This window comes from Cyprinodon variegatus, unplaced genomic scaffold, assembly GCF_000732505.1.
Source record: "Cyprinodon variegatus isolate N-32 unplaced genomic scaffold, C_variegatus-1.0 Scaffold125, whole genome shotgun sequence".
Lineage (NCBI taxonomy): Eukaryota > Metazoa > Chordata > Actinopteri > Cyprinodontiformes > Cyprinodontidae > Cyprinodon > Cyprinodon variegatus.
Window position 1 is genome coordinate 42720 of NW_015150578.1, and position 18124 is coordinate 60843.

Consider the following 18124-nt stretch of genomic DNA (forward strand, 5'->3'; position numbering starts at 1 on the left):
TCTTCCAACTGCAGTGATTGCACTTGCATACGGTTAGGTATGCGGAGTGGCTCACGCAGCTTCTCCTATATGCACTGTGACATTTCACGTGCGTTACACGGGAATCACGCTTTCAAGCTGCGCAGTCTATGGTGTAACATGTACTCTTTTTGCACTAAGAGCGTGGTGAAGGATGTTGCTGTCATGCTCCGCTTGTGGCATCGTGCAGAGCTCCTTCCTAAGCTGTGCATGAAGAATGCCTCCACAAACACAGACCTGTTTTCTCTGCAGTTGAGAGGCCCTGTGACAGCATGCAGTTCCTTTTCTCCTGCGTGCAGGGGCTACTTAAATGGAGAACTTGGCTAAAAGGAAGCAATTATTATAGGATGTGAATTTGAAGCAGTTTTTTAAACATCTTGTTTGCAAAAGGATTAATTTCTTCTCTCGCTTTTTCACTCTTTTAGTTTACATGGTTCAGTTAATTTGTTCATTTAATATGTGAAACAAAGTCCTGAATAGGAATTTATTTTAGACAATTATAAAAACAAACAATAACAGACAATAAACGAATCAACATAATATACAGAAAAGAGACTAGTTAACATGAAGCAAACCAAACTACCTAAATTCACCTGAACGTAAATAGACGCAGAACCTTTTAGTTTGCAAGAAACTAGAGGCTAGGGAGGAAATTCACCATCCAGCAACACCAAATCATAAAATAAAAAATGGCTAAATGACATGGTTAAAATGAAAGCATATTCATATATTAGAATAACCTGTTAAAATCCAGACCAAAAATTAATTAATACTTTCTGGAAAGACTTGACAATTACTCTGCACATCTAGGATGTGCAGAGAAGTTAGGAGAAGAGTCCAGAAGACTCGCTGCTGTAGCAGGAGACAAAAATAAGTAGGCTACGCCCCTCATATATTTGTAAAATATGTTTTTGTGTGAATTTTTTGTGTGTTTTTGTGTGAATACAGTCCCCTACTAAGGCCCCGAAGTTTGAATTATTTTCAAAGACTAAAGTCTGTACTAGAAAACGTTGACCTAAAACCTTTAGAAAAAGGATCCTCCTGCTTTTCCTTTCTTTTCCAAAGTTGCTGAAGTGATCTGATACTTTATTTGCTTTTTCCATCCATAATTGCTAAACAGGCATTTTTACCTTCTTAAGAAAAAGGAAAAGTGTCTCATCACGCAAAAGCAATTTAGTATTTTTGGAGAGACGAGGAAGTTGCAAATAAACCAATATGGCCGCAAAGCTGCCAGCATTATCCTTTGTGTGAGTCGTCACAGCCTCAGTTCCAACAAACAGTGGCTCGTGAACAAATGCAAACTCAAAATATATAAATAAATAAGCTAATATGCATTGGGACTGTGGGGAAAAGGAGCAAGACTTCCATTGTGGCACATCCTTTATTTGGCCTTTATCTACTGCGTAGGGAGTGCAAACGAGGCATCGTGTAAGCATTATGATTACATCGTGTGGGTTTGTTACATGGGAATGTAAGACGCACTCAGCTCATTCTGATCTGCAACACTCAGGGTCCCTCACCAGCCCTCCAAAGCATCTGAAGTGGAGAGGTCTGAACGACCAGGAAGCATGCGAGGATAATCTTATTAGCTTTGCTGAAAGCTTCTGATCGTCTCTGTTGTTGCACTGTTTGTCCTTGGGAATAAATAAATAAAAGAACTTTGGAGCGGAGCAGGCTTTCTTTTTTACGTTTCTTGTTGTGTGCTGCGGATCAAGAACCCTCAGCCTTTTGCTTATAAGTTTGTCTAAAAAAAAAAGTTTGTAAATATCTAATAATGACAACATAGAGATAGCCACATTTTTAAAATCTGAATTTTATAAAAGCAAACCTTCTTAAAGTTACTTTTAAGGCATACAAAATAGAAGTCAACATGTATGCAGATCGTTAGTTTAACTCTCTCAAAAACATCTGTAAAATTCCTAATCTGGAATGTTTTTAGAGTCCCAGAGGGTGAAAGTGATAAAGCAGAGCAACAGGTCAACCTTCCTGTTTTCTGCTGAAAATCCTGCTCTCTTTCTCCAAGAGCAAATGACTGGCAGACATGGTTTAATATGTTGTAGTAAAAGGTTATTTTCAAATAACTTTTTACATATTTTGCTACATCTTCACCTTCCATACTGAATGACTGGAAGAGGGTCTGAGCTTTCTGACTGGCTCGCCACCCGTCAAAGCCAAAAATCGTGTGAAGCTGAAAATCATCTAATTACAGTGCTTTTGATATGACTTTGTGCTTTCAAGTGCCAGTTAATATTTTGTGGCTCAAATAAGAAGCTGCGTATTCAGTTTAAAACCCTCAATCTATGGTAAAGATTATTTAGTATTTACAAAGGAACTAGTTCCACAATTTTCCTGCTGCTTGTTTTGACGGATTTTTCCGGTAAATTGTTGTCTGCGTAGATGGCCTTCTTGTTTGGGCGGCTATAAATACTCTAAAGAAATCTCAAACTCTTACAGATAGTTTATCAGGCTGTTTTGAGTAAAGTGGAAAAAAGAAAGTTGCACAGTGTAAAAGACAAAATAAAAAAGATGTGAAGTCACCATAAATAGCTATATACGGTACCAAATATAGCATTGTTAGCCGCTAACAATGCTATATTTGTTTTAATGATTTTTTTTTGACTACTAAACTTAGGCTACTTTCACAGGAAAGAAAGGACAGTATCAGCATGCGAAAAGTTAAGCATAAAAATGTAAATTTGATTGATTTACAGAAATAAGTAGGAAGAAGGAATAGCAGGACAAAATATAAAAACCAAGGAGTGTGAAGAGAGGCCATTATGTGGTGATTCAGACAAACCCTGTATAGGAGCAAAATGTGGATTTTTGTAAAAGTCCAAAAAAATGGAATAGCTATTGGCACAAGCGCAACTGATGTTATTGTTATTTGTGCCAGCACATGTTATGGGAGACTTGAGTCCTAAGTTGGGGGGGCAACTTTGGGCTGTCCATGCAAAGCCTCCACATTGGACAGCTTCATACTTACAGTATGCACTCAGGGTGCAAGTTTTAAATGCTGTTGAAATTTATAAGGACCCCCTACCTGACTAAGAAGGTTTACAGATACACCCTTACCCAGCTTCATGGTACGGGCCTAATTGCTTAACAATTTTCAATATTCTAGAACAAGGGCGTAACTATCGGTAAGCAGAGTATACAGTTGCTTAGGGGCCCCCGACCTCTTAGGGGCCCCGTCACTGACACCTAAAGGCCCCCTACGCAATTTTGGACTAGGACATCTCTTTGCAAATGTAATGTTGCAAAAAATTCATCTTAAACCCACCTGATACTAGATTGACTGAGCGGACCTTATTTATAACCCAACACATGGCAGATTTTAGCATGATGGTGAGCCGTTTAAACACGAAACCACTAACAAAGCAGACAGCGGTACTTTTAATTACTATGTTAATAACTGTGTATAGTTCATTAGACGGTTGATAAATAAATACACTCCTATAATATGTTTCAAGCCCAAATAATGATCTTAAAAGAACAATTTATTTAAGTATTTTATTTTTTACAATACCACTTGGAATTATGGGTAATCCAGAGCCTAGAATTAAAACCATAACCATTACGTACAATGTGTTAGCAACAATAGATACCAAAAAGAGGTAATGGGGTGTTGTACTTCGTATCGGGCCCACCCAGATAATGTTGCTTACGGGCCAATTGTTGTGTCGTTACGCCATTGGTCTACACTGCATTTTATAATTCTAGATTGAAGTCAGAGATTCCTTGAAACTGTTTTTCGACTCACTTTACATTTCCATTGGTTAGATGTAAACTTAAGTTTTTACCATCAACAGTCTGAAATACCTTAAAGGATCCTAACAATGTTTGGACAAGTGATGCCTCTCTTTTCCTCAAGGAGATTTGCTTGAGACCAGATCAATTAAAAGCCTTTACATTTAAGAGCAATATATTGTCAGCCATGACAACAAAAATTCTGTAGATATTGGTCCAAATCTTCATTCTACTGCATCTCTTTACTCTATATGTAAAAAATGTACAGTTTACTTCTCTCAAACAAATATATCTTGTTCTAATAAACCTAATATTAAGTGTGATTATATTACATATATGTATTTTTGTGTGTGAGACAGGGTGTGTCTGATTCCTCCTAAATGGACCCTATTTGAGGGGCTGGTCCTCATGAGATGTAAGGCTAGGCTTATTGCCAAGTGTGCATGATGTAAGGTTTTGTATGTGAATGGTGAACCGCAACCACAAAAGCTTTTGCCAGTTTTTTTTCCGTCAGAGGCCTAGAGCAAGCTTTAAGTGCAGTGTCAAACACAAGGTGGTAACCTGAGCGTGTGGGGGTTTTCATTAAGAGTTCCCCTGTTTAATTTGAAAAATTTCTAAAACTTTCTGAGAACCAGCAAACACTTCCACTGTCTTCCTAAGTACTCTTCTGTCACAGTTCTGCTGTTGCAAACACATGCAAAGCAAGCATATTCTCTTTTATTGCTAGATTCAGCTAATCTTGCCAGAGGGCTTTGACTCCATCTCCTCCCCCTCCCCCTTTTCCCTCAGTGTTTTAGTCATTCCAGCTGTGAAGGAGCCCTTAATATTGTTGGCATAGCTGCAAATTGTGCAAAACACACATTGGACACACAAGAAAACATGTTCAGGCATGCAGGGGCACAGTTAGGTGCACACAGATGCATGCATGCATACACATACATATGCACACTCCTCACTCTCTTCATTCATTTTGTTCCTTATCCCACTTTTGCTCACAATCTGCCTCAATCGTCTACATCTCCCATCTCTCCCCTCCCCTGTAACTCGCTGCGCTGCGGTGCGTTTGTGCCGTGCTGATAAGCCTAAGATAGCAGATCTCGGTGGTCGCTGATGTAATGATGATGAATGCTGCCGTGCTGGCAGTCTCCCCCCCCGGGGGGCCCTCGACACTGAACAGTCGTCCTAATGAAATGAACTCAAATTCAGCAGCTCGTCTATGAGGGAGGGGGTTGCCAAATTTAAGACGACACTTCAGGAGTTTATATTCAAATGTCCGTAGGTTTCTGACAGTATGTGTGTCAAAGAATTAAGTGTGTGAAGATGCGAGCTTTAAATAACTACAACAGTGATTAGTTTTTTTGATATCATTAGTACTTATTTAAGCTTGCATGAAAATAAAAAGACTTTTTTTTTCCAAAGGGAAAAGTTTATTTTTGTGTTTCACTTTGATGTCTACAATTTGCAGATGACTTTAAACCCTCTGCCTTTGTTACCAATGCGTATAATTTATGTTAAATTGATTTACTTAATGTGCTTAAAAGTAAGATTTTTCTTCTAAGGGAACAGCAGAAATTCTGGCGTTTAAACATGTTTAATCTTTTGCCTTTTCTGTGTGGAAAGATTACAGTTAAACACAAATAAAGATAAAACACCTTGTGTTTCTTTTCTCTCCGGCCTGGTCCACATGAAAATTTTGTTTCCTTAAGTAATCTTTTCATATATATACATTTTCCATTTTTACCAAAGTTCTTAAAAAATTTCCTTCTAATAATTCTCTCTTCCACCCAAAAGTCTATCCTAACACTGGAAGAATGAAGAAGAAGGAGAGCACTGAATAATGGATTCTGTTATTGATTTTTGTTACCAGGAAATCAATTTCCAGAAAAAATCGTCTCTAATATGCTACTAAAAAAAAATTAAAAACTAATAAACAAATTGAAATGAAGCATATTTTTTTTCTGAGTAGTGATTGGTCAGTTCTGGTCTCGAGGAAATATGCAGTTTCAAAGTCCAAGCTTCATGGGCATTGTAATTTTTGCAGCTATATTATTTTCCTGCAGTTTAGACTTTAAAACTGTATGTGATAATGTATAGAGTTCTTTCCTTTAATATACACATTAAAGGAAAGAACCCTTTAATGTGTAAGTAAACCCTAAACCACTCTAACAAGTTTCCTGGACACGCACACAGAACATGCCAGACTTTTTAGGTGAGAGAGAAAGCTGTAATTTTTTTAATGCCTTAAAAGTACCCTTAAGAAGTTTTGCATTTTTTTTTTAAAGTAAAACAAACTAGCTCTGGAAGTGATATATAAAACTGCCCTTAGCTCAAAGTCATAGTGGAGGATGTTCTTTTTCCGGGTGGATCATGAAAATAAGTGGTCCCCCTAATTGTCAATCATTCTGGTGATATGTTTACGTAAGGCCGTCCTACCTGCTCATCCCCATTTTTATTTACCAGGGGTGAGTCTGAAATAGTGAAAAAATTGCAAATCTTCTTTTGGAACAACTTTTAAAGAGCAACTTTTAAACAGAGTGTGCATGAGGAGAAATGGGTTTGTGCATGCTCTTGCACACGTTTAATAGGCGTTTCCTCTCAGGAGCGGGTACAGGGTTGTGCATGTGCTTTTTTTTTTCAAAGTGGAGAGGGTGGGTCTTTTCAAAAATCCCCCACTATACCTTTAATTTAGGAATTAACATTCACGAGTGCCTGCATATGGCCTGGTGTCTATCCCCTATAAATTCTAGACTTATTTGTTTTCCTGAACGCTGACAAACATCAAGAAATTTTACATAATCCATGACAGAACTGAACTCGCCAAATGTTGTCAGCCAGTATCTTACCCTCTTTTTAAACGGCGCCTTAGGGCAGTCATTCATCCTAGCTGAGATTGTAACAATTCTTGAAGATCTGGCAGACCTATCTTGGTTCGCTTGGTAAGACCTTTACTTTGCTAAGTTGAACAGACATGAGGAAGTTGATAGAAGCTCCTATTTGATAATGCGTTGGGCAAAACTTTCTGCTTGAATTTCTTTGTAAGAGTGAGAAGAAATGTCCAGCGACTAACAGCAGGTGAATAACACATTACATCTGCTTTGTGATCAGAAACAAAATATCAGATTTTTGAGCTTCGTGTCATCTGATCGTATGGTTAAATTGAACATTTTAGCAGCAAACTAACAGTTTTTTATGCCTTTTGTTATATTACTGGGGCATTAATGGTAATAGAAGCAGCGTTTAAGTAAAACCCATACCTCTAAATCATGCAGACTTTGTTTTTCTTTCACCATAGTGGAACTCTCTCTAAAGTGTTTAATCAGGTTCACAGGTGGAGGAGACATTGAGCTGGTAAATTTAAGTAAGCTTTCCAGGAAAGCCAAGAAACAAAACAGACAAAAATGAGCAGCACATCAGGCGAAAGCGGAGACGGGAACATCTGCAGAATTGGGTGTGGGCATCCAGGTCAGAGGGATTATGGGTGAAAAGGTCCCACTTTTAATTGCTGCTCTCGAACTGTGGCCTGCCTCGCGGAGCACAAAAGGCCCGTCAGACACGCTTCAGTTGCTTGGACTTCTGAATGTTTGGCCAACCAGAGGAATGCCCTGCTTATGCCTGAACCCCCCCCCACTTCACTTCAATCCCCAATCCTGACCGTTGTATTTACCAATCTATTATTTTTTCAGTGTCCACCACTTACTTGGGACACATACCAAGAAGTGAACTGAGATGATATCTGAGCATGCCGAAGAACAAATGTCTCCAGTTCGGGGACGGCTCCTACACATGTATGCATGCGGGAGCGATTAGAGGACAAGCCCTCGTTTAATTCTGTTTTGATTGGTAGTGGTGTAATTGCGTTGTGTTATTTTTTTCCCTCCTCTTTTTCTCCCTCTCTTTTGTAAGCAATTGCTTACAGATGTTGTTTTCGGGTCAGAACGGATGACAGACTGTGGTTTTTCAGGGGGTTGGGAAGAAACAAACAAAGCTCACAGTGTTTGTCTGAAGTTTACCCCTCAACACTTCCCCCTTTGCCTCCCTTCCTTTGGGAGTTGGAAAGAAATCACCGCCCCCTACTTCTTTTAGGCTCACCCGTGCTGTTCTTTTTGCATTCTACCTAAGTTTACTACCTTTTTATGCCAACATGTTTATGGAGTGCAGGGAAAAATAAATAGTAGAGGGGGATAATTAGCTTGTCTTTATTGTAAAGAAAATGCTTGTTAGACTAAATATTTCCACCAGTTATGGAGTCTGTCCTCTACTTTGTGCTGTGTGTCCTGTACTTTGGCTAAATGAGTGGTTGGTTGTATCGCCATCCGTAATCACAGGACCTACATGACCTAGATAGATCTGAGCTTGTAGACAACCGCTGAGGTGCTGAACTGAGCAACATGTCTGCTAGACTTTTGGCTGAACCCCCTCTTAAACCCACAGACAGTATTAACTTGAACCACCTTTATTCTTTAAAAGAAAAATTGCCCGGCACCATGATATTCCCAATGGGGCCTTCAAACAAGCCTTGTTTTTTTTCAGGACTCTGAGTGTTTCTCTGTCTGTGGTATCCCCTAAAGGTTTCGCCTTTCTCTCTTTGGAAAGAGTGCTGAAGTGGGATTATCAGTGTATCCACAAGCTGCCTTTACATTTATTCGCAGATAGAAAACCTTGTCGGGCTCTCCTGCCTTGCTCTCTTTATTGAGCCATTGTTTTTTTTCTTTTCTTTTTTTTTTTATATAAAAGTCAGAGGTTCAGCTGAAAAATAAGAGGAGCGAAGATCTGTATATTTTACTAGGGTTGATCCAGAAGTAGATCAGAGTCAAACAGGTTAAAGTTAAAAGTTCACCATGTCTATGACTTTGGGTCTAAAGGAGAAATTATTTCAGCATTAATAGAATGCAAATGTTAAACTGACAAGAAGTTAAATGTCATATTTAAGTGGCAGATTTTTTTAGATAGCATTTCTAGCTCCCCTGGTGACCACTTTAAGATTCCATTTTTAATTAATCTTTTGTTTTCTTGGATATTAGATATGAGATGAAACACTTTTGTTATTACTACTCATCTTAATGGGAGAGACAACAGGACACTCCATGCAGAAATGTCAAATGTGTTGATTTATGACTTATGTCTTACCATTATAAAAGATAATATGTTGAGTTCCTTGAAATGACTCTGAGGGAGCCTTTCCACTAAACAGTTCATGTGTGTTTGCTGTAAAACAAAGAATGAGTGCGGAAATACATTCCTTACCCTCTGATAAGTATGGTAGAAGCTCTATGATGCTATGGGCCAGTTTCTCTATTAAACACCCTGTTCAGAGTTCACGTCGTCGGAAACTAATTGAAATACCATCAGATTAATTAGTAAAAAAATATTTGAGAATCTACCAGAAGACTGCTACTGTCAGGCCTTTAATGGCTACATGGCCCAGTTAACATAGACACACTTACCAGGACTCAGCAAATGGCCAAGCAGCAGCAGTGCAGAGCAAGAGGCCGTGCACAGAGTGTCTTCCATTTTCATCTAAAACAGCCTTGTCTCCTTTACACTTAGTCATGGCATTTGGTGCCACTTTACTCCTGAAGGTGCCTCTACATAGAGATAACATGTAAAAGGACTTACTTTATATTTGCTATTCACATTGGGTGTGAACTCACCTTACACATACGTCAAACATAGACTGTCAGGAATCATATCATTTCAGTTAATGCTTAAAAATACTCTCAAAGGGGATTTGTGCTAATTCATCCTGTTATATTCACCTTCCTCAGTTACGCTGTCTCCATGAGGTCCTGAGGAATGAGCAATTGCCATGGAAACCCAGTCCCAGGCCAGTTCAGCAGCTGAGAAGAAAAAGAGGGTGGAGACCATCGTGGCTACGAAGGGCTCGTCGGCACGCACTGACATCAGTGAGAAAGCTGTGGCTTCAAGCACCACCTCAAACGGTACATCTTGCCTCTAACCTCATACTGAAACTCATTTATAGTTTTTTGTCAGAATTAAGGGTTGCAGCTCACAAAAAAGTTTTATCCCACCAGTTGTTGAAAAAGAACTTAGTGGCAGCTTAGATTACTTTATACTGTTTTGAATCTGTTTGGGATTAGTGTTTATTTATTTTATTAATCGTTCCAAAATGACAATATTTGCTTATATTTTAAAGGTTTATTCATCTATGCAGATATGTTGCAGGATTACTCATGCAATGTTGTGTTTCCAACTCCAAACTTGGGTAATATTTGAACAGATATTACTGAACTATAGGCAGTGCTCGAGCATGGTTAACATGGTTGTTTTAGGGTTTTTATTTCATAATTTTATTTCTGTCTGAAAAGAAATAACTCATAACCAGTGCAGCAATTTGCAGATTTTTCAGCGATTTCTCATTCAAATCAGTTTATTTATATAGCACCAATTCCCAAGACATGTCAACTCAAGGCACTTTAAAGAGACAAATCAACCAGATCATACAGTCAGATTGGTTCAAATTTTCTCTCTATGGAAAACAAGCTCACTCATTGACTGGACAGCAATTCCTCACACCAAGCATGCTTATAGCGACAGTGTAGAGTAAAAACTCCCTTTTAACAGGAAGAAACCTCAAGCAGAACCAGACTCAAGGTGAGCGGCCATCTTCCAAGGCCGACTGGGGTTCAAGGAAACAGAAGTAGACATACAGAAAGAACCAGACATAAAAAAGGCAACTGTCAACCAGCTCCACAGGCAGCCCCGTCTAGAAAACACATAGCCAGGTAGACGAGCTCTGGGCCAGCTCCCATGTCAGAGGATGAAAGAGAGCACATACAGTTAGTCACAGTAAGAGAAACAGGACTACACTGAAAAAACATGCCAAGCTCCAACATCTATAGAAAAAGGCGTTGATGGCAGCAGCACAGCTGATATTTCTCTCCGGGATGGCCATTCTGACGAAGACTCTAGTGAAATTGAAAAGAAACACCTTCTCGGAAGTTACAATAACACTATGCCCGGCAGTACTTTCAATAACAAAGAAAAACAAAGAGTAAGAAATGTTATCGTTTAAAATAGCTGTATGAATGGGTCCATCCACACAAGAGACACTGCTAAACAGCAAGGTACTAAGCCAAAATAAATTTTTATGTTTTTATGATTAAGCAAAACAGCTCGGTTAGTAGCATTATTCAGAAAAGGAAAGGCATTTGCTTGGTAGGACTTCCTATGGTAAAGAGACAAGGAGAGGTACATTAAAACAGTAGTTCTGTCATTGTCACTATACAATAAAGAGACACTGATAAACAATTTTCAGTAGTGCATTTATACAGCAGCTCTGTCAATGTCATCTTTCAAGAAAGACAGACATCTAAAAATACTAGTGTTTTCAAAACAATGAGAGACCATCAAGTTAGGGGCAGCAATAGCTCTGTCAATGGCTTGTTTGAAAGGACCAAAAGTTAAACAGACAGAGCCAGGAGTATTGTGAGTGGAATAAATTACTGTCTTTTGAGAAACATTTTTTTCCAACATTTTTTTAAGTCTTTGACCTTAACCAGTTTAGCCTAACTCAATCACTGGTTGGTACAAAGTATCATATGCTCATTTATGTAATGACGAACACAAATACACCATCAAAGGACACGTGTAGATATATTTCTTTGTTTGGTTTTCATAGTTCTCGCACAACACTTGGTAGCAGCTTTGGTATGTTTGCACAGCAAAGTCTTCAACACATGCCATTAAAAGGGCACAAGCTTTATTAAGCCTGTCGTCATTCTGGCTTCATTTTAAAATCTTTGGCTGTAAAGTGAAGTATTAAATAGCAAATTTTGTGGAAAGCCGTAGAGGATCAAGCCAGAGTCATAACAATACCAGGGTTGAGATCACCACATCCTAAGCTGCAGCTGTGCTCATTAGTTGAGAGAGGATTTGGAAGGTTTTTGATATGGAGAACATGCTGCAGGAGTTGGAAATCGAGGCTTGACCGAGAGTTTTCTCACTTACTGGCGTCCACCCATGGATGTATGAGAGGGGGAAACAGCAATCCAGGAATGAGTAAATAAGTTGCTGTTTCTCTGCCTCCAGATGGGACTTATCACAGGAAGTGGGTAAGGTAATGCATCCTGAAGCATCCTGGGAACGCGTTCACTCTTACCCACTCCCAGATGGCCGGTGCTGTTTTATTCATTAACGGGACAGCATGGAAGAAAAGTTAGTTGTGGAAAAAGCATGGCTGCAATTTGGCTCCTTGATTGTAGATTTTTCTTAGTAATGTCCTTTTAATTATGGCTCCAAACGGCACACGGTTTGTCTCAAAAGCTCCAAGAAGGGAGTCTGCAGTATTGAATGATCCAGTGTCACTCCTTAAATGTACAGTAGTCCCCTAAAGCCTTTGCTGGGTAGAAAATCATACTTATCAGCAAAGAATTGTCCCTTTTTTAGATCTTAATCTTTGTCCAAAATCACAATATTGCTTACACATTCTTTGTGGGGTTATAATTACTGCACATTCCCAAATGAGACGCCCCCACCTCTTATCAGGTGAAACCCTACACTGGCCTCAACTTTAACCCTCGGATCCCCTACCCCGCTGCCTCCGTCCAAACAAAAGGTAATTGTAAGCATCTGTGGAACACTGGTGTCTAGTTTGAGTTTCCTCCCTGATCTCAGCCAAGAAGAGGCTCATTCACTGTGCCTGGCAGTACCAGAAGTTGCAAAACTTGGAAAATAACTGTAAAATAGGCAGGTTGGGGGATGGATTTTGATGCTTGGTATTTGGAATTGCTCCTAAGCAGATGTTACTTTTCTTGGATCAGTTCACTTTTCTTTGCTTTTCCCTGTTTTCTTTTACATTAATTCTTTTTTCAGGTTGAGTAATCATTGAGTTCTGAGACAGAGTTCCCACATGGTTGGATAAATAGTGGCTTCATCCTGTGTGCCAATCATCTCTACAGCCCCCCTCCTCCTCCTTCTCTATTGACAGCTCAAAGGAGCCGACCAGGCCACGACAGTGCTGTGATTGGGGCTCTTTAGGACATTTCTTTTTTTTTGGTAGGGGGAGAAACTCTCCCCTACAGTTCTCATCATTCAGCAAGCAGGTGGACCACAAATTCTGCCGACTCTTTGTTCAGTTCTGTAAATTGGCCAAATAATGTTTGACGTTGGGATATAGTTTATCGTTGTTATCATGTCAGTGTTACACAAACTGAGAGGGGAACGTTTTAAGCACAGATCCTTATAAACAATCTTGCAAGTATAAATGTTTTGTTAATTGATGATTTTAAGCTAATTCTGTTTTATATTTTGGAAGTATGAATACTTTCTGGCACTGGTGACCTTTTATATTCAGTTACCATAAATGAAGACGCCAAAAAGCAAGGGGGAAGAGACACGTAGGAAGGATCACTAGGTCTGGAATAAAACTCTGATTGCCTGAAAATACTAATATAGAGTAAAAAAAGACAAAAAAACAACAAATATTACTTCAACACCTAAAGAGTTGAATATAACGGTTTTAGATAACATTTGGTCCCACTCCAAATGAGTGTAAAATTTGCTCTACAGCTAGTGTCAGATCTTCAGAGTTAATTTTACTCATATTAGTGTCAAATTCTGTATAGTTGCAAATACTCCATTTAGAGTTAAATAGGTTGAATGTTAATTTTTAAGACCCAATTAGCTAATTAAACAGTTGTTAAGTTTCCTCTAATGCAAATTTAGAGCTTTAAATCCTATTATCAGAGATTTTAAAAGTTTGCCAATCTTTCTAACACATGTTCCATTACAGACAGATGTTGTGAGGGGTAGCCTTCCATCCCAGTTCAGCCTTCCCCTTATTCCCTTGGGCTCTTTCACTTTCTTTTGGACCAAATATAATGCAGAGGAAAGGGTGCTAGAGGTTCTTTACATCGGGTTTGTTGTCTGCCACAGTCTCCATAGTCCTCTTATTTTGTTCTGAAACTTTTAAAAAATGTATTCGATAAATAGCTAACTTTCATTTTTGTTTCAGTAACATCATCCACACGGAAGAGCTTTGTTGTCAGGGTACCATGGTAATAATATGGTAGTTTCACTGACTGGTCAGATATTTGATCAAAGCTTTTATTGCAGATGCAAACTGGAAGCACTTAATCATTATTTTTGATCAGTTCAGACTTCAGGAAAGATCAAGCTCTAATACTTTCCCCAGCTGCTTCATTTCTAAGTTTAAGTTTATTTCAGTTTTATTGTTTTTTGTGTGCTAAAAAATAGCAAGGCGAAGAATCTCAGACGCAAACATATTAGCTTCTGAGGTGCATCTTGTTTAGGGCCTTATGTTACTATAGAAATCCCTAAGCAAATACATAGCATGGCTAAAGTGTTTAAGGGGGGAAAAAGAAGCACATGAATACATTGAAAAAAATCTCTTCAAAAGAGGTACAAGGAGGGGAGGGAAAGGGGGTTAGATAGAGGAAGGCCGAGGGCCCACCGTCCTTTTAGGCAGCCATTTAAATGATCAACAGTAAATAGAGGGGAATGTCATCTGACAGAAATAAAGTTCCCGTTAACAGCGGGGATGGAAAGTAATTTACAGATACGCTGTCCCCGCCATCTTTGTGCCTCCCAGATAAGGTTTCATTTCAGAAACGGATAGGAGACATTTTCACTTACGGGCCCCCATTCTGGGACACCTGTGATAACAGCTTGTGGACCCCTAATTGAAAATGGGTTTCAAAATGGATTTTCACTTTTCTTCCTCCTTCCTCTCCCCCTTCCCATCCATTCCCTCCCTCCCTTTCTCATGACTAACTTCCCCCTCTCTGCTCCCTTTACCTTCTATTTTCCCCCCTTGCGTTCTCTTGTTGTTGGCTGCATTGAGAGGACAGTGAGGGAGGGAGCGGGGAGGCAGGTTGAGGGGGGTTCAAATGAAGCTTTGGGAACAGATCATCCCTCAGCCTGTGTCATGGTGATGACAGCCCCATGATCCGTCTTATTAATGAAATCATTGATCACTTGATGGGGCTCATAATCAACTGTTTCTGCACTATGTCCTGCCTCATCTCCTCCTCCCTCTTCATGTTGCCACCTTTGCTCTCCACATTTTAGTTCCTAATGGCTCTCCTCACCTAAATAATAGAGCTAAAATGTAAGTAAAATGTGGAAATATATATATAAAAAATTCGAAGTAAGGATTTTGGTTATTTTACATATTTTCCTTGCAAAAAAACATTTTATCTCTATGTGAACTCTATTAATGGGGGACCAGAGAGGAAGGCAAGGTCCCCCTCATGTTACTCTAGTGTTCCTTTTGGGGCTAATGAGTGAGAACTGATGGATGGATAAGAGACCTTAGGGAGACCCCAGCTGGTCCTACGGGTCAAACAGTCCAATGTTGAGGTTTTATAGGGTCTGACCCAAAACCTCAGAGTAGGAAACAGGCTTTTACAGCCAAAAGACCTGTTTATGGTGCAGACATAATATTTTTTAGAAAAATATATCTTTAAAGTTTGCTGAGAATTAACGACTATGTGAGTGAATTAGTGATAATGCAAATTAAAAACAGTAAACTCTGTGTTAGTCATAAAATTTAATGTGTTTTTATTTAATGTGTTTATAAAATGTGTTTTGAATAGAAAAAAGGTATTACCGAACCCACAATCTTAACAGTAAAACATGGTAGTGGCAGCTTCATGCTGTGAGGATGCTTCTCTTCAACAGAGAGATAAAGGCAGGTCACAGTTAATGAGAAAACAGGCTTGCTAAAAGGATCACAAATATTTGAGACTGATGCAGAAGTTCAGCAAGACAGAGCCCATAAACACACAGAAAGAGCTGCAAGTCTGGACCCGAATAACATTTGGAATCAGTGGGACAACTTCAAACAATTTACAATTAAAGGCACTCTCCATCTAATCTTACTCCGTTTAACTTTTAGACTTAAAGTAATAATTTTGCAAACCAGAGTCTTGCAAAGTTGTAACTGATGTGGGGTGAAATGCAAATGAACATCGCCCATAAAAAGCCATTGCACTAAAGTCTGTGATTAAAAAATGTGAAGAAGTAGAAAAGTTTGAATAGTTCTGTACTGTGTAGCAGAAGCTACCTGTTAGATTAGAGATTGCAAACTCCCCTCATGGGCTCCTACTTCACTGTGGAGCCATGGTCATTTCATGGACCTCTGCACTGAAGGCAATTTCCTGCAGCAGCAGGGAGACAGACTTTGGCAGAGCCACCTCTCAGGGCCTGAGGCACAGGATTAGCTTAGCCTTGCTGCCACGCAGGGCGGAGGGGGAGCCTCAGCTGGCCAGCTCAACTCCAGCCCTGCCTAGCCTCTCATGTCTGGCGCCCTTCCGCCTGCCCAGATCCGCCTGGCGGGGCCCCTTTGCTCCTTCGCCGCTGGAAGATGCACATAAGCCACTTGCCTGAAGACTTCTGCAGACCATGGAGATGCCGCCAGAGCTTAGCTATGGTGAAATTACACATTTGCTCTTTATTGCTCAGTGCTCTGCCTACTTGTTGTAGGACATGTTTGGCTGCAGTATTAAGTTACATTTCTAAATTAAATATATACCTGTTTTTTTTGCATCTACCCAGCCTTACAGAATAGATTCATAATTCTAATAATCACACCTCATTGTTGAAAATACTTTTGATGGTCTTTGAGCTGTTTTGAAAGGAAATTAACAATGTTATTGTTCATTGAATAGAAACAATCCATAACCATAAACTTATAGATGAAATCCAAACCAATAAATGTATTGTATAATATGTGTAAGCCACTTCTAGTCTCTTGAATGCAGAAGATAAACATTAATGTCCACACAATCCTGCAAGATCTAAGTTAATTCATCAGTGTTTTCTTATCTTCATTTAGCTGAATCTTCATTTTCGGACAAAGCTGAGTTTCTTTTTCCAGTTTCGGGTTTCTACTCTGCCAGGGCTCCCATTGTCATCGAACCCGTGTTATGTGTTCATTGATGAATCCTCTGGTGTAGATGTGTGGCTTTGCTTGTCGCCGATGATGGAGGTTGTTTGGCATTGGAGACTCAGGTGTTGTTACAGTTCAAGCAGAGTTTTTTTTTTAAATATATACATAATGCAAACAGCACTCATTTAATATTTTAGTTAGACATTTAGCTACATTTCTTGTTATAAATTCCTGCAGGGGGGGAGATAATTAGCCTTATTCTTTTGGAATAGGAAGAGAAGGGGTACAAACTCATCCTGCATTGGGGAGTGTTGCACAGATAGTGGCAGTGCACTGCACGCTCTAGTGACTAGTTGCTTGAGACAGTAAGTTTATTGCCGTTATGTTTACAACTGATGACAAGGATTGTATTAGAAATGCAATGGTGAATTGGGGGTAATTCTGGTCTGTGTTAATATAGACGGAGTCTAGGTCTGTCATGGTGAAGATACTCTTGGTTGATTAAGTCGGACTTTGTTTTATGACGATAATGGAGTTGACATCTGAATCCAGGGGGTGGAAATAAAAAAATGGTTTTAATTTGTAAAGGGTCTTCAAAGGTGTTTGAGGGGAAATCTTAGACTAACAACAGTAATTCCTAAAGGGTCTAAGGTCACTTAGGTCAGACACTACAACTACCCTCTACACCACACAATCTAGCATCCTGTTGCCCTTGGATCTGCTGGTTTGCATCCTGCTGCCCTCACAGAGGCTCAGGGCCAACCAATGGCCCCATAAACCCATAAACCAATAAAGCAGGGAAACAGCAGTTCATTATTCTACCATCCTGACCATTTGTTGGGATGCATCAGTAGCTTCCCTCCCACCAGGAGACACAAAGCAGGAGTGTCCTGATCCTGCCTGGAGGATTTATTGTGTTGTCTTTTTCTCTGTGTCCTCCCTGTTGTCTTCAATCGCCCTCAGCTTCTTACTACTAGTGGGGTTCTTTGCTGAATGGACAGAGAGGATGAAGCCACATTTCTGGGACTCTTTTCATGTCTGTTGTTGACCTAAATAACCTTTAGTACATATGAATAGAAATATGCTAAGATTGTTTGGACATAATCTTTTTTTTGCTGAGGTGAAAATATATTCCTGCTTTTGATTGGATTCAATAAAAGCCTTTAGTTTGGTTCCTTGTTTAATCCATCATTGTAAATACCGGTGCATCTTCTTCCACACTGAGGAGCTTTGCTATCAGTGTCAGTTTTTTTTTTTTTTTTGATATTTGTTCTGTTGATGACCCTGTTTGGATCAAACCTTAGTTGTTGGACAGATGACCCAGCCATTTACTTTGTTCTACCATGAACTTCTCTTTTCAGCAAGAAGGTTCTGGATTCGATTCCTGGCTCAGGGTCTTTCTACATGGAGTTTGCATGTTCTTCCCTGAGCATGCGTGGGTTCTCTCCGGGTACTCCGGCTTCCTCCCACAGTCCAAAAACATAACTG

The 18124-nt window shown here is 39.5% G+C and overlaps 1 protein-coding gene across 1 annotated transcript in view; it reads left to right on the forward strand.

Annotated features, from left to right (window-relative positions):
- LOC107085457 (transcriptional activator GLI3-like) overlaps nt 1-18124 on the forward strand; it is a 127603-nt gene that overhangs the window by 16681 nt on the left and 92798 nt on the right. Inside the window, exon 2 of the mRNA XM_015375771.1 lies at nt 9531-9704. Within this exon, the coding sequence (XP_015231257.1) occupies nt 9572-9704 (133 nt within the window). The 5' untranslated portion in view covers nt 9531-9571. The remainder of the gene's footprint in view (nt 1-9530; nt 9705-18124) is intronic.